At 46.4% G+C, this 16,914-nt stretch overlaps 1 protein-coding gene across 8 annotated transcripts in view; it reads right to left on the bottom strand.

Annotated features, from left to right (window-relative positions):
* Positions 1 to 16,914, bottom strand: part of GRIN1 (glutamate ionotropic receptor NMDA type subunit 1) — a 697,943-nt gene that overhangs the window by 251,639 nt on the left and 429,390 nt on the right. For all 8 annotated transcript variants that reach the window (XR_014962874.1, XM_085610061.1, XM_085610053.1 and 5 more), the window contains one exon: positions 6,170 to 6,288. Coding sequence is in view for 7 of the 8 variants with exons in the window: in XM_085610061.1 (XP_085466187.1) it covers positions 6,170 to 6,288 (119 nt within the window). In the remaining variant the exon portion in view is untranslated. The remainder of the gene's footprint in view (positions 1 to 6,169; positions 6,289 to 16,914) is intronic.

Here is a 16,914-nt window from a genome sequence, read left to right as displayed (position 1 = left end):
TCCTTAATATTCGCTATTAAGGACTCACAAAAGCTTTTCTTGATGCATGTGCCAGTAAGACTTGAACCCTGGTCACTTGAGAATGTAGGACTGTGATGCCAAACGCTCCAGCATCTGCACCTGGTGCAAACACATGAGGTCCCAGAAAACCTATATACTCACCACAAAATGGAACAGCAGAGGAGACCCTTGAAGATCACATGTAGATGCCAGTTACTGCTTGATAGAACAATGACACTCTCCTTCTTTTTCCAGAAGCATCTCAAATCTTACAGAATTAGATCTGAGTGCACAAAGTTAATTTCCCTATTCTGGAAGGAAGCTGGATTGTTTACAACTTCAGTGAGGATTCATACAATGCAGGATTGGAATTACAAGTAAATAACATGTGCTTCTGCATCGTTGGATCCTCACTTGTAGTCACAAATGTACAAAAGAGTTGCAAGTATATTCCTCATCGCAAATTCAAGTATTTTCCAGTAAATTTGCAAGACTGAGGCCAGACTAAACAATCTAAAATCTTAACCAAATAGATATTTTAAAGCTGCCTGATGAACAATTAAATTTGCTTTACTGTCTTTCTCTAAACAATGTTTGGTGAACATGTGAACCGTTTTCCATGTAGCAGGTTTACAGATTTCAGAAAAAGGAAAGTTTTTCAACCAAGCAGCTGCAGCAGTTTTCCCTCTAGTAGAATGTGTTTTTAGTTTACCATTCAAAGACTTGTTAGCCTGCTGCTAACAACATACTATGCAGGTCAGCATACATATAGCATTGGTTTGTTGAGTAGACGTCATCTCGGTAAGGAGAGGTCCATAAATGACATATAAATTCTTAGACTTTCATATTTTTTAGGTTCTCTCTAAATAAAAAGTCATTACTCTCAGAATTTCTAGTGAGTGTATTGTTGTTATGGTTGTGGTCGAAGGGGTATTGAAAAACACTCATTGAGGAATAGACTAATTGATAAGAAATCAGAGACAAGATTGGGCACCAAAATGTGGTGAGTCACTAAAAGTATCCAATTGTGATGAAAAACAGTATATGGTTCAATAGCAGATAAAGTGGACAGCTCACTAACCGTTCAAACAGAAGTGATTGCAATTAGAAAAGCTACCTTCCAAAAAAGGTGCTGCAGTGATGCCTTAGAGTAAGGCTCACAAGTTGGAGCCATTCATTTAGATAACACCAAGTTAATTTGCCATCCAGGAGATGGCTGCTATCATCTTGCAGGGTAGAGTTTCTTCAGTCCTTTTAAAAAGTTGTTCATCACTGGGTCTGTAAATAATTATCTTTTGCCTAACCTTTTCCTTTAAGCTGTGATGGTAATGAAATACTTTCATTGAAGAAAACAACAACTTCGATTTTGCAAGCAACAAAAAGATAGGGTATAATGGCATATTCCTGGCATCAAGTGGGATTATAGTTATTCTGTACACAACCATCTCCACCTAAAACTGCAGGATGTTCTTGTGGAGGGGCATTTGGCTTCTTTGAGAATGTTCATACATTCCTGAGACAGACCTAGGTGTCCATATTACAGCCAGGAGCTCAGGAGCCATGCAACCAAATTCTATGGTTGTATGTTTTGCTGATGGATCTTCTCCAGCATCTTCCATAGCAGATTCAACAGCATGGCAATTTTGTGTGTCGTCTTGGTCTGACTGACAGATCAAGAAGTTTCAAGAACCACCACTACTACAATAATTCTCGGGCAATACGTAGCATTTTCACATTGCAGTACTAATGGAATTAGTCGTAAAGGTGGAAAAGCATATTGAAATTTGTTGGTCCAATTCTTCAAATGGGCATTGCTCATTGACTCTGGTTCCCACATTCTTGACACAAAACTTCAGCATTTTGCACAGGCATACTGAAATTTGTTGGTCCAGTTCTTCAAATGGGCATTGCTCATTGACTCTGGTTCCCACACTCTTGACACAAAACTTCAGCATTTTGCACTTTTCATTTTCCAGGAAGTGGATTCTCTACAACAGATAGTACATTTTATTGTAGCTTGAAATAACAAAACCAACACAGATTAAAACCAAGAGATAACTGTCCCCAAGTTCATAGCAAACATTCTGATTAAAAACACTCTTCAGCAAGTGTTCTGCATGAGAACACTACTTGAAACCCAACACATCTTCCCCTTATACAAATTATAAACAGAACCTTATTGAAAGTCCAAGTACATAAACCAATTCAAATGCTATCCTTACTGATTCAAACAAAGACAGGACACTAACACCTAATGACCAAAATACCAACACACACACATAAAATCAGGCAAATATACTCTCCTGTTAAATATTCTCTTAAGATCCTTAGGGGATGACATTCACTTGATGGCTTTCTCATAACACTCATCAACGATGCACTCAAAGTATCCTCTGTAAATGAACTTCTCCAGTCACCGGGGTTCTTATGAGCAGACAAACCCATATTTTCCATTTTTACAAAAAATGAAGAAATAACTGACAATTTCTACTTGTTCCAATGTTTCCCATCATCCAATTTACAGCACACTTCTCAACATGCACAACCCTCTTTGATGATGAAAAACAAAAGGGTCCCTTTTTATGGAGTCCCGGTAATTTTACTCTTACCATTTCCCCCGCTGTCACCAATAATCTCCTACCATTCACTTTCTCATACTTCTTTTATGCTAATTCCATTTTTCAACAAACCTCTCATGTATCAATAGAGAGTTCACCCATACCCATCTATAATTTGTTCAATTTAGAACCAGGATGTATTCCTCTCAACAACAATACTTCTGTATTAGCTTTGGGTGTGGTGCGAAATACCTGGAGAAGTTTCTCTATTCACCCACCCAATCTAGACTAATTACTAAACATAAATGCAGTTCTTAAATTGAGTCAGTGGTTGTTGGTGTCAAGCCGCTGGTGTCAGGCTTGCCGCAACTCCCTGGGATGGGGGGAGGGCCTACATTGGAGAAACCATTGACATCTCCATGTTCGTGGGGAATTTTGGACCCCAGAATTGTCTTTGCAGAAACATATGATGCCCAATCCAAGATGGCCACCTTGCTTTCTCTACTCACCTGAAGGCTCCCAATCAAACATAGCGGTGCGCTGTTTCTTGATAGAATTTCCTGTTTGCAAGGTAGATAAGGGAGTTGGGGCCAGATGTTTGTAGATAGCATTTTGCAATTCCCTAATTGCGAATCACATGGATTTGCAATTAGGAAATCGCAAAATGCAATGTATGAAGGTGTATAGTACACCTTTTGTGATTCCTAGGGGGTTGTAAATGACCTACCACATGAATATTAATGAGGTAGGTCGCAACCCCCTAGGAATCACAAAAATCACGGGAATGGTGGCCTCCTGAGATCAGCAGACCACCATGTCCATGACTGCTTTTCAATAAAGCAATCTTTTTTTGTAAAGGAAAACGAGATGCTTTACAAAACGAAAGATGAAAAGTTTTCTTTTAATTTTTTAAGAGCAGGCAATGGTTTTACAAACATTCACAAAGGGGCCGGGGGTCCTTTGCGAATGAGTTACCACCTACTTCAAGTAGGTGGTAAAATGTTAATGTTTTAAGAACGTAATTGCAGTCACAAAACATTCCTACATACCGATGCGATTCGGTATTAGGAAGGGACGCCCTAAACACGCCCCTTCCTAATACCGAATCACAAACCCATTTTGTGATTCGGTAATAGGTTACCGAATCACAAAATTAGGCTTGCTGCATCGGAATCTGCCAGTTTGTGAATGCAAAAATGCTTGATACATCTGCCCGTAAGTCGCTTCTTACTTGTGTGGCAACGCTTCCTTGTGCTATCGGTGTATTTCCTCTCTCCCGATTCCTTTCCAGGAGGTTTTTAGATTTACTTTAGAGCATGGGGGTTCTTGTGCTTGTTATTCCAATTTATACTTTCAAAAGTCCTATGTGGATCATAGGACTTCCGCAATTCATAAGAGGACTGGAATTCTGTCTAAAGTTTGAATCTGCATAGAATTACTTTAGAGCATTGTGCTTATTGTTTCGATTTATACTCTTAAAAGTCCTATGTTCCACTTCAGACTTTTTCAAGAAAAAAAAATGAATAACAAGCACGAGGAAGTTCCACAAACATACATATTCATCAATAAGGTCACTATTATGCACACGGTTCTGGCACCTCAACACCCTCACACCATAAGGATAAATACTAAAGAATACGAGTAGGATTGGCTCACAGTTTGCTGTGATCTCACTTTTTGTGGAAGGCTCTATACACTACGGTTTCTAATATTTTTAGGCTAGCCATTAGTATTTACTTTGGTATTTTGAGCCTTTCAGGCAACTTAAGGGGCAAAACAAGTGTTTGTTATTTTGATTCACTATCAGCTGTTTTTGATTCATTATCAAGGCGAATTACAGCTGTACTTGATTTGTTATCAAGGAGGACTATAGAGAAGGATAGACTAAGTCAGCCCTGAAGCTGTATATACATTTTCAGAATTTCATCACAATTCTATAGCCTCCAAACTCGACCCATCTACCTGTTCCCAATTGGAAGTTACAGATTATTAAATTGAACTAGGGAACTCCAATGTTTTTGATGAGAGAGGCAAGCCTTGCAGTACTGAAAAACAAATTTAAGGGTGATTCACTTTCAGGACATGTAAAACCTGAAAATATGTGTCGTACTTTTTAAATACATTGCACCCTGCCCTCTGTGCGATTCAGGGCTACCCTAGGGATGACTTATATGTATTGAAAAAGAAGGTTTGGGCCTGGCAAAGAGGTTTTTGCAAGCTCTAACTGGCAGTTTAAAAGTGCATACAAAGGCTGCAACGGCAGGCCTGAGACATGTTCAAAGGGCTAATTAAGTGGGAGGCACAATTAGTGCTGCAGGTCCACTAGTAGCATTTAATTTACAGATCCCTGGGCACGTGTAGTACCACTTTACTAGGAGCTTACAAGTAAATTAAATATCCCAATTGGGAGTAATCCAATCTTACCATGTTTAGTGGAGAGAGCACAAGCACTATAGCACTGGTCCCAAAGGTCAACAAAAAATGGTTGTGAAAACAGGAGGGTGAAGGCAAAAACTTTGGAGATGACCCCACAGAGAGGGCAAAGTCCAAAGCTAGCTGATTCTGAAAGAAATTACTCTGTCCTAGAAAGAGAACTCTTGGCCATGAAAAACCCTGTTCTGAGTGGAGACATTTCCTAATGAGAGCCTGAGAACCTTTTGAAGTCCGAACAGATCATCCATAATCTCCAGTGCCTCAGAAATATGCAGTATGGAAACAGCTTACTTTTTCAAATCAGTATGACATCTGTATTACCTAGATTACAGGCACTAAGAATACTTTAGCGGATGCTCTGTCATGCTAACCACAAAAAAGAGCATTTTCTGTCGTAAAAGACATCCAGTGAATCAATAAAGGTTCAGGTTTGGAACGATTTGCAATTAGAAATAAATCAGACAGAGCTCAGTACCCCAGGATCTCGCTAACTGGAGTTAAAAATAAGAACTGACCAAATTAACATCTATGAGGCATGATGAGGTACAGCAGGTACAGTGATGCTCTCAAAGGCACAGTGCCAGTTTTTGTATGCCTTTCCTTTGCAGACTACCTGCTAACATACCTCCCTTTCTTTTTCCTTTCTGAAAAACATTCATGAAAGATGTTTTCCAGTCACTTTTATTTATTTAGAGACTATTTTATTAAAATGGTACACTTTAAAAAATGAACATTAAATCAAATCTGTTAATTTTGAGCTTTTTTATAAGCTGCAAACATAATCACTTTCATTATTATGGTACTCATTTCTAAAGATAGACATTGCACAGTTGTACTTATGTATATGTTTATTTATGTCTTTGTTGAAGTGCTCCGGTAACGCATTTTGGGTGGGACTATTCATTGCTTATGACTATTGATGAAGATCCCCTGAAAGAAAACTCATCATTTGAATCATTGATTCCAAATCAAGTCAGAACACAAATTTGACACTTCTTGACTGGCCTATAAAGGCTTCTCTGGTTATTCTATTATTGCTAGGAAATAAGCAGTGCCTGACAATATCACAGTAGTCTCCCCTGCTCTTTTATTATGATTGATATTAATAAAGTACAACTATTCAAACTGATACAAAAACATAATAGAAAGACACAGTTCACCTCAAGAATAGTACTTACCTAAAACGGTCAAGTAGATATAACATCACAGCAACAACATGCACCGAAAGTCCAACGAGAAGCCACAGAGTACTCTGAAAGGGCTGCATAAATGAGTCCAAAGTACTCCTGGGAATTTCCTAGGAGAGCAATACATTAATATTCAGTGAATTAAAACAAGAAACATGGCATCCACTAATCATCCTAAGAAGCAGACTAAGAAAAACTATACAATAGCCTACATCTTTATTCCTAGTAAAGCCTGAGAAGCCTCTGAGCACTCTATCCTTATGTTGGCCAGGGGATTCACAAAGCACAGAATTGTTATGCATCTTTATAAGAACCTGCGAGTTCTCACAATAATGCCTTCTCATAAAAGGCCAATAACCCTCACAGCACTGCATACTTAACAATCCCAAATATCCCACAACACTGCATTCCTATATAATTTTGAAACCCTCCACATTACTTCATCCTTACTTTAGCATTCGAACCTTCACAGTATTGCATTCTCCTCACAGCACTGCAGTCATATATGAGTATGAGGACCCTCACAGGACTTCATTGTTATACGAGCATAAAGATTCTCCGATCACTGGATCCATATATGCACCTGAGACTATATGCACAGAACTTTATCCTTGGCAGGGGCGACTGGTGTTCATGGGCAAAAGGGGCATTGCCCTGCCACCCTCGGGGAGGAGACAAGAGCAGGGAAAATAAACACAGAGCAGCTGAAAAGAAATGACTACTCTGAGGCAGTGTGCTGAATCTGCTGGGTGAACTCTAGAGAACTTTGCAGATGTCCTATTGCACAAGCGCCAGCTGGGCGAGGTTTTCTTCAGCCTGCAGGCACAAGCTACAGCAGTGATATCACATCAAAGGGAGTGCTAAATTTGAAATGAGAGGGAGTGCTGAATCAGAATGCCATCGATCCGGTTGCTTTTGGAACACATGAAATGAAATGAAATGAAATGAAATGAAAAAAGGAATTTGCTAAAGCGCACTGCTGCCAAGCGGCTTCCTGGCGCTGACACCTCGTCCAGACTCACAAGAACAGTCCCAGAGAGCTAGTTAGGGAAAGCTTGGGAAAACAGAAAAGTTTTAAGGGCCTTACGAAAGTGGGTGTAAATAGGAATAGAGCGAAGGAAAAGAGGAAGACTGTTCCAAAACCGGGGGGCCAGGACTGAGAAACGAGTGCCACCAATGCGGGATTTACGGAATCGAGGGACATGGAGAAGAGAAAGTGAGGAGGAGCGGAGAGTGCGACTAGGAACGTGGGGAGCAATGAGAGAGTTGATGAAATAAGGAGCAGAACGGGCATGAGCCTGAAAAGCAAAACAAGCAAGTTTGAAATAGGATCTGAAATGCACGGGGAGCCAGTGGAGGCATTTAAGAGCAGGCATGATGTGGGAGGTTTTGGGAAGACGAAGGATAAGGCGAGCCGCCTGGTTTTGGATGGCCTGCAGGCGGCGGGTTTCGTAGGCAGGAATGCCAACGTACAGGCCATTCCCATAATCCAGGCGGGACGTGATGAGGGCAGTGATAATAGTTTTGAGGGCATCAACAGAAAAGAACCTTGAAATCTTACGAATTAAACGAAGGGAAAGAAAGCAAGAAGACACCACAGAACTTATATGGGCGTGCATAGAAAGATCCTGGCTAACCTTAATACCCAAGGTCCGAACAGAGGAAACCGGTGATGGAGAAGGACCAAAGGAGAGGGGCCAGTGGGAAGGGGACCAAGGGTTGGAGGGGCCACCCGTGAGTACAAGCTCCGTTTTATCAGGGTTGAGCTTCAAATGATTGAAGCTCATCCATTGGGAGATAAAGATAAGAGTAGAAGAGAATTTGGGAAGAGAATCAAGAGGGGAAGAGAGATCGAAGACGAGCTGGAGGTCGTCTGCGTAATTGTACACAGAGACCCCCAGCTCCAAAAGTGAGGAGATGAGGGGACGGATATAAAGATTAAAGAGTAGAGGGGAAAGGGAAGAACCTTGGGGAACCCCGCAGGTGACCGGACGCGGGGGAGCGGAAAAGCCGGAGAGCTGTACCGCTTGTGACCTGCCTTGAAGGGAGGACGCCACCCAAGATAGAACGTGGCCCTGGATGCCCGCCGCGCTGACACGATCGAGGAGGATGGCATGGTCGACCGTGTCAAACGCAGCGGACAGATCAAGAAGAACCAGGGCTTGAGGGAGGTTTTTGTCCGCCATCCCCTTGAGTTCATCAAGGACTGCAAGAACCACTCCCTCAGTGGAGTGGCCTGGGCGAAAGCCTGCCTGATGAGAGGCCAAAAGGGAATTCTCCTCAATATAGGCGGACAAGCAGGATGTTACGTAGCTTTCCAAAATCTTCCCAAGGTAGGGAAGCAAAGAAATAGGCCTGAAATTAGATAAAAGAGAGGGATCCAGACCAGGTTTTTTTAAAATAGGCAAAACAATAGCAGATTTAAATGAAGAGGGAACGGAGCCAAGAGCCAGGGACGTGTTAAGAAGGGCAAGAGGGGGAGCCGGACAGTTGGTGTAGAGAGTTTTAAGGATCCGTGCAGGAGCACAATCCGTAGGGGAACCCGACTTAACCTTGGCCAAAAGGTCAAGGAAAAGCTGGGGAGAAATAGGTTGAAAGCGATCCAGAGTGGAGGTAGAAAAAGGAGAGAAACCGGATTGTTCAGGTGAAGGAACAGAGGGAATATTAGCTTTAATGTTGGAGATTTTATCAATAAAATAGTCATTGAGGGAAGAACAAAGAGCTTGAGATGGAACAAGGGGTGAAGAAGTGCGATCAGAAAAGGCAAGACTGTGAACAAGAGAAAAGATTTCGCGGGATTTATTGGCAGAGAGGGCCACTTTCTCTGTGAAGTATTTGGTCTTAGCCGCAAGGATGGCTCTTTTATAGTCGCAAAGAAGGGCTTTGTATTTGGCGCGAAGAGTCGGACAGTAGTTCCGTCTCCAAAGGCGTTCAGCGCGCCTGAGACTAAGTTTGAGGGCTTTAAGGTCATAAGAAAACCATTTGTGGGCGTCGTGGGGACGGACAGATTTAACCTTCTTAAGCGGGGCCACCCGATCACAGGAAGAGGAAAGCCAAGCACTGATGGTATTAGCTTGACTTTCCAGAGACAAACCCGTAAGATCAGGGGCAGATGAGGCCAAGGAGGAAGAGAGAACATTAAGATCCGTCTGGTTCCAACTCCGAACCAAGATATTTTTTGGAGGAGGAGCTTTGGTGACCGAGCCGAGGAGAATGGAGAATAAGATCATGGCATGATCCGACCAGACGCAGGGAAGGATGGAAACAGATGACATATTACAACTTGAGGACCAAACTTGGTCCAGAGTGTGGCCGTGGACATGAGTAGGGGCCGAGACATGGGGAAGAAAATTTAGACACTGAAGTGTGGCAGAGAAATCTTTGGACAAAGAGTCCTCCCTGGGGTCCCCAGGCCAAAAGTTGAAGTCGCCCAGCAGCAACAATGAAGAATTGTTTACCACCAAGGTGGCCAAAAGGTCCTGCAGGGTGGAAACAAACTGCGGCATTGGGTGCGGGGGGCGATACATAAGGACAACAGTAAGGGGTACAGGAAGATTAGGTGAACGGGCCACAAGATAGTCTACATTAGGTATGGGGGGATGAGCAAGGAGTTGAAATTTCAAGGATGAACGTATTATCATAGCCACCCCCCCCCAGCCTTGCCGTCAGGGCGGTCGGCACGGAGGGCATAGTAAGTATCAGGCAGAATAGCCAGGAGGTCAGGAAGAGAGTCAGTAGAGAACCAGGTTTCTGTAAGAAAAAGAAAATCGGGAGAATCAGTGTTGAGTAAATTAAAAAGAGCAGTTTGATTTTTGACTGCGGAGCGAGTGTTAAGCAAGATAGCAGAGGCAGGTGGAAATCTAACAGGGGGGCGGGGGGAAGGAGAGATGCCTGGAGTGAGAGAAGCCAGGGCAGGCACAACTAAAGAGGAATCTGGGGAATGCGGAAGAAGGATACCAAGATTATCCAAATAGGATATGAGAGAAGGGGAAAGAGGGGTAGGAGCAGAATGTGCAACCAGTTGGGACGACGAGTAGACCAAAGGAAGAGCGGGGTCAGAGGCCCCAGGTCCCGGCCTGTCGCAGACGGGCTTAACTTAGGCGCAACTTCGGCGCACCTTCGTCGCGCCCGCTGCGCCCGTCCGCTGCGCCGCCGGGGCTGACCAACCAATATATAGGGACACATGGGGGAGAAGGGTCAAAGGGGCGTGGCAAGGGGGAGGTGCCAAAGAGCAGCAGCGCGTCGCCCAGACCCGCCCAAGATGGTGGAGCCGCCCGTCCCCCTCCGAGAGCCAGGCGAGGGGGGGGCGATCAGCGGAGGCGGTCTGGGTTGCTTGCGCGAGAGGGGGCAGCCAGGAAGGATCCGAGCGCTGTGTTCAGAGCGCTGAAAGTGCAAGCAGGCAGACAGGCAAGTCTTTAAAATCCACAGTGGCCCTGGGAGGAGCTACAAAACTCCATGCACTTCAATGGCTGGAGCAGGCCAATGAGGACAAGGAGGGATTGGGTGGCAACAATTTGTTGATTATCGCAGAGGGACAGGCTTTAGGAGGGGATGCAGGGGGAACGTGTTTAGTACTGCATTTTGTTTCACTTAAAAAAAACCTTATGGAGCTGAGCTCCTTATCTATACCGTAGAGGCAAAGAAAGGAACCAGCTGCGGACAACAATTACACTAGTGGACTAAAAGGTAAGTGTGCAGTTAAGCCTCTGCATCAGGGGCATCATCACCACCCACTCTCACCCCACCCACATGCTTTAGCAACTTCAGAGGGAGTAGGGTTCTTGATGGGCCTCTTCTGTCTGCAGCTTGGCAGACTAAGGCTCATATTGAACTTGGGAGGGTGAGTGAGTGAAAGAAAGGAAGGAATGAAGGATAGATGGATGGATGGACGAATGGATGGATGGATGGTTGGATGGAATGGTAAATGGTTAGAAGCATTGATGAATGAGTGAAAAAATGGATGCAAGAATAGACAAGTGAAAGGGAGAGAGGGTGTATGAGTGAAGGGTGGATGGCTTGGTGAAAAGGTGAATGGATGGAGGAGTGAAAGGATGGATCAATGGATGATGAAAGAAATGATGAATGGATGAAGTGAAAATCTGGATGGATGAGTGAAAGGATTGATGAGTGAAAGGATGTATGTAAAGATGGATGATTAAAACAATGGATGGATGAGTGAAAGGCACAGTAGATTGATGTCTTGATGAAAGGACGGATTAGTAAAATGGTCAGTTGATGGATGGATGAATAGATGGATAGATCGATGTGTGAGTGAACGGATAGATGGCTGAGTGAAAGGGTAAATTGAGGGATGTATGAGTGGATGGGTGGGTGGATGGATGATTGAAAGGATGGATGACTGGATGGATGAAAGGAGGCTGGATAAATGAAAGGATGGATGATTGAGTGGATTGATTGGTCTGATAGATGATTGTCCTTGGAGCAGTGGTGGCTCCACAGCAACACTACACCCTAATTGTTTTGTGGTCCATTTTCATTGTATCACAAGTAAATCATTTTTACCTCTTGGTACAATAAAAATAAAATGCAGACCGCTTCAGGTCCAGCAACAAAAGGAGACAGTGTTTGATTGCTGACACAGGTGCATGAAGGTGCCTATGCCATTTCAGCACTATCAGCATGTGTGTGTAACTATGTGTCTGAGTTAAAGTGAAAAGAAAGAGTCAGTGAGAGGGGGCGTGACTTGCTGCCAAACGCGATGGCCGCCACTTAGGGAAGCTCCGGGGACGCAGTCACTTCCCCGAGCAATCCGGTATGTAATCCGGACATAATACTGCTCCAAAGGACCCGCAACACAATCCGGAGGTGGTGGTGGTGTCCCGATCGCGGCACTTGCACGGCGTGAATTCAGTCCAGGACGCCGGTTAGACCACGGGGCGAGGAGCGGCCTAGACAAGCACCGGGAGCCGGGGACTGGCCTGATTCTCGGATCCGGCAGCGCGGCGCTCCGCTACGCTACGGCTCTGTGGGGCGTTCTGCGCGGACCCGGTGGCCGCTTTTGGAGGCGGCGGAAAAGTGTGGCCCTACCTGCGGACATTCCCCCCCTCCGCCCCCCCTGTTATTCGGGTGGCGTGGTGCTGCCCGCCCGGGACCAACTGCTGGCGAGGTGAGAGCCCGGAGGAGAGAGACTGGTGCCCACGCGGGGGAAAAGGTGCTGGCTGTCAATAAGACCACAGGTCCCCATCAACGAGATGCCCGCGGGCGGGTGAGCGCGGTCCTGATTGCCTTGTGCCAGCCGTTGACGGCCTGGTTGGATCAACATGTGCCCTGGATGCCAGCACTGAGGACAGCGTGTGCAGGCTGGGGAGGCCCTTCACGAGCGCTGTTGGCGCCTTGCAGTGGAGCACCGAAGCTGGAGTGTGCTGGGCGGCTCGGAGCCGGACGGCGGCGCTAACTCTGCCCCCCCGGAGCTGCGCTGGGTGGACTGGGGTGCAGCTGTCCTTGAAGTGATTGAAGACCCACGGCCTCTGGCGGTGCCCGATCGGCGTGGTGTGGAGGTGCCCGGGATCTGGTTTGGTTTTATTTATTCACGTTTTGTATGCAGGCACTTGGAAATGATATGTCCTCACATGGGGATGGCAGAGACTCCATCCACGCTCATCCGTCCTATTGATTATGCGTCTTGACGATCATGACAATATCACACTCGCAGTCAACTGAGCGGGGGCAGAGGCCGGACTCAAAGGAGAGATCCCTAACACTAATGACTTGGAATGTGCGTGGCCTTGGAGATATAATTAAGAGGGGTCTGGTGCTGCAGTGTATTAAGCGAAGAGATGCATCTCACTGGGAGTGCATGTCGGGCGCTAGACAGATGGGGGTTCAGGATGGTGGCACACTCAGAGTTCACGTCAGGGTCCAGAGGGGTGGGTATCTTGGTACGTAAACAATCGCCACTCATAATACATAGAACGAAGACGGACGCACATGGCCGCTTCGCGGCTCTGGTGGGACAATGGGAGGGACACTCTATCAACATAGTGTCGGTGTATATTCCCCCGGCGCTACAGGCAGTTGCGCTTCCGGCCCTGAGTGACTTCCTCCTTGATCTCCCGGAAGGGGAACTGCTGATTGGAGGAGACTTAAATGACGTGGTGGACGGGGATATGGACCGGCATCCTGTGAGGGAGCGGGCGATGGGGGGGTCGCGTCTCGGGGGTTTTCTGGAGGCAATGGGGCTGGTGGACGCCTGGCGGCATCGGCATCCCATGGTGCGTCAATTTACTTTTCATTCTGCGTTGCATAATAGCTTATCGAGAATAGACTATTTTGTAGCCTCCTCGGAGAGCATCAGGCACGTAGACTCAGTTGACATTCGGCCTAGAGGTATTTCAGACCACTTGCCAGTGGTCTTAACGTACATGTATCACCAAGGGGGAAGGCGGCGAATATTCCCGGGATACTTGAAAGTTCCCAAGATCATGAAATCCATACGCACCTCGACACAACAATACTTCAGGGAAAATGCTGGGTCGGTCCACTCTCTGTCCACCCTCTGGGAGGCCTATAAGACTGTACTCAGAGGGCAAGCTATCTCTTCTATAGCAGGCTATAAGCAAGAACAGCGGCGAGAACTCACTGCCCTGGAATCTCAGCTCCAGAAGGCTGATACACAACATTCACAAAACCCAACTCCCATCACGGCCCGCTCCCTACACGTCCAACAACAATTACATAGGGAACATTTGAGGGGGGTGGCCGTACTTAGACTTTCGGCAACAAGTCATAGGGTGTACGAGGCCGGTGATAAAGCTGGGAAGCTGTTGGCGTAGCTCGATAAAAGTGAGCGAGATAGAAAGTGGATAGCGCAGCTTAGAATGACAGATAATGCAATGGATGCTGACCCACGGGCCATAGTATATAGGCTAGCGCAGCACTTTCAGCAGGTGTACACATCACAGTCAGCGATGACAATGGAAGAGGCACTGACCTATATCAGAGATATCGCGATGCCCAAGCTTGCGCCAGAGACAGCCCTCACATTGGAGGCGGATCTGACGACCGAGGAGCTACAGGTAGCAATTGGCTCCTTACAGACAGGGAAAGCGCTAGGACCGAATGGAATGCCCGTAGAACTTCACAAAAGGCTGGTGGGGACAGTGGCCCTGCACCTTCTCAATATGTACCGGGACAGCTTGGCGAAGGGAGAACTCCCACAGGATCAGCATGTAGCCACAATAGTGGCGATCCCAAAACCCGGGAAGCCCCCGGAAGAATGTACATCATACCGCCCCATTTCCTTAATTAATGCTGAAGCCAAAATATTAGCAAAGGTCCTTGCGCTGCGGCTTACTCCGCATCTCGCAACCCTGGTTCACCCGGATCAGTCAGGGTTTATGCCTAGTAGAAACACGGCGTTAAATCTGAGGCGACTGCATGGAGTGATGGCCCGTATACCTTATCTTCGGGAGCCAGCAGTTATCCTGTCATTGGATGCCCGTATGGCGTTCGACATGGTGGAATGGCCCTTCTTATTTGCGGTTTTGACACACTTGGGGTTTGGCCCAAGGTTTTGTGGGTGGGTGCGCCTACTCTTCACAAAGCCACTGGCCCACGTAGCAGCTAATGGGCACATATCCAAGGACTTCCCACTGTCCCGAGGCACGTGTCAGGGCTGCCCGCTGTCGCCGTTATTGTTTGCGCTGGTGCTGGAACCACTGGCGGCATGGATCGGGTGGGAGCCCCAGATACGTGGACTGTGATGGACAACAGACTGGGAAGATCGTATATCGCTTTACGCGGATGACGTTCTGCTTTATTTGGCCTCACCCAAGCGCTCCATCCTGGTACTTCTCAATTTATGTGACCAATTTGGTCGTGCATCGGGCTATACTATCAATTGGTCCAAGTCAATACTTTTTGTGCTCCGGGGCCCGCCGCCACAGCTCCCTGAGAACTGTCCACTGCAGATCTCGGTGGCGGGATTCCGATATTTGGGAATCTACATCACGGCGGACCCAGATGAATTCTTTAAGAAAAATCTTATGCCTCCCCTGGAGCGTCTAAAAAGAGATGCCACCCACTGGGGGACACTCCCCCTAACTCTGCTGGGGAAGGCAGCGCTTTTTAAGATGATGGCATTGCCTCGATTCCTGTATGCCCTCGAAAATACGCCATACTCGGTGCCGCCCACCTACTTTAAGCACATTGCGGCTCAGGTCACGGGGCTCATGTGGGGGAACAAACCCGCACGCATCGCACAGCGCAAGATCACCAAAGGGTGGTATGATGGGGGCATTGCACTGCCGGACGTACAGCTATATTGGGCGGCGCACTTGAAAGTTATTAATCAATGGGTGCATGCTCCACAGACGAATCCCGCCTATATGGCAGATAGATATGGGCTCGGGGCTGAAGGCATTATGTCCGCACTTTACAACAGAAAGCGTACACCGATATTACTCGGACCCACTAGGCAGACGGTCGACATCTGGCATGCAGCACATGCTAAAATGGGATGGGCAGGAAAGATAACCCAGCTCACCCCTTCACTGCACTGCAAGGGCTTTGACAAATGGGATGCAATTGGAATTTCGACAGTGGGTGATATGTGGCATAAGGGAGGAATAGCCACGTGCGAGCACCTCCGGGCGCAATACGACCTGATGCCCTCTGAATGCTTTAGATACCTGCAGATTAGACATGCGCTGCAGGCGGCCCTACCACCCGGCACTGAGGTCCCTGAAGCCACCCCCTTAGAGGATAGGCTGTTGACAGACTGCATGTATAAACGAGCTACCTCTTTTACATATCGAAAACTAGTGGACAATCTCCCGGACCCTCACGGGGCACTCAGGGGAAAATGGTCACGAGATGTGGGCGATTTTGACGACTATGAATGGTGGGAGGCGCTTGCCTCACCACGGGAGGTGGGGATACCGTACAGACTTAAACTAGTGCAACTAAAAATCTTACATAGAACTTATTACACTAGATATATCCTGCACACAATAGGGTCGGCACCACACCCGTACTGCCTGAGCCGCTGTGGCGAGGAGGGTACTTTCCTTCATACCTTGTGGGAATGTCCCAAGATAATGGAATACTGGGTAAAAGTGATGAGGACTATGTCACAGGTGGTGGAGATATCGCTGGCGCCCGAACCTAGGAGATGCATTTTAAATGTGTGGGAGCCGAATGATCTTACACGCCCAGCACAGGAATGGGTAACAATGGGGATAATGGTGGCAAAGCGCAACATCGCACAAAAATGGGGTGCGCGAGAGACGCCGTCGCTTGCCGCCTGGTGTGGGGATCTTGATATGGCCATGGTGGCAGAGAAAGCAGTGTTTATAAATCGTGGCTGCCCGAGGAAATGGAACAAGGTATGGGGGGCCTGGAATAAGTACAGGGGATACATTTGTGAACCCCCCGACATAAGAGTAGAGGAGGACTCGGACACTGAAAACGGAGGGGAGCTGGAAATGTAATGCGAAGACTGTTTTCATTTTATCGAGATGTTTATGATTCTATAACACCAAGTGCCATAATTTTCAACAATGCAAAGGTAATGTTTATAGGTATTTGGTTAAAGTATCAGAATTGTCTATGCCTTGAATATGAAAATAATAAAAAAAGTTTTCAAAAAAAAAAAAAAAGAAAGAGTCAGTGAAGGAGTAAGTCAGAGTGAGTGAGAATGAGTGCCAGTAAGGATGAGTATGTATGAGCATGATTGTGAATGAATGAGTGAGAATGACAGTGGGTGTAAGTGAATG

The sequence above is a fragment of the Triturus cristatus genome, chromosome 1_2 (genome assembly GCF_964204655.1).
Source record: "Triturus cristatus chromosome 1_2, aTriCri1.1, whole genome shotgun sequence".
NCBI lineage: Eukaryota > Metazoa > Chordata > Amphibia > Caudata > Salamandridae > Triturus > Triturus cristatus.
The sequence above is the reverse complement of the archived record's forward strand: the minus strand, read 5'-3'. Positions and strand labels throughout refer to the sequence as shown.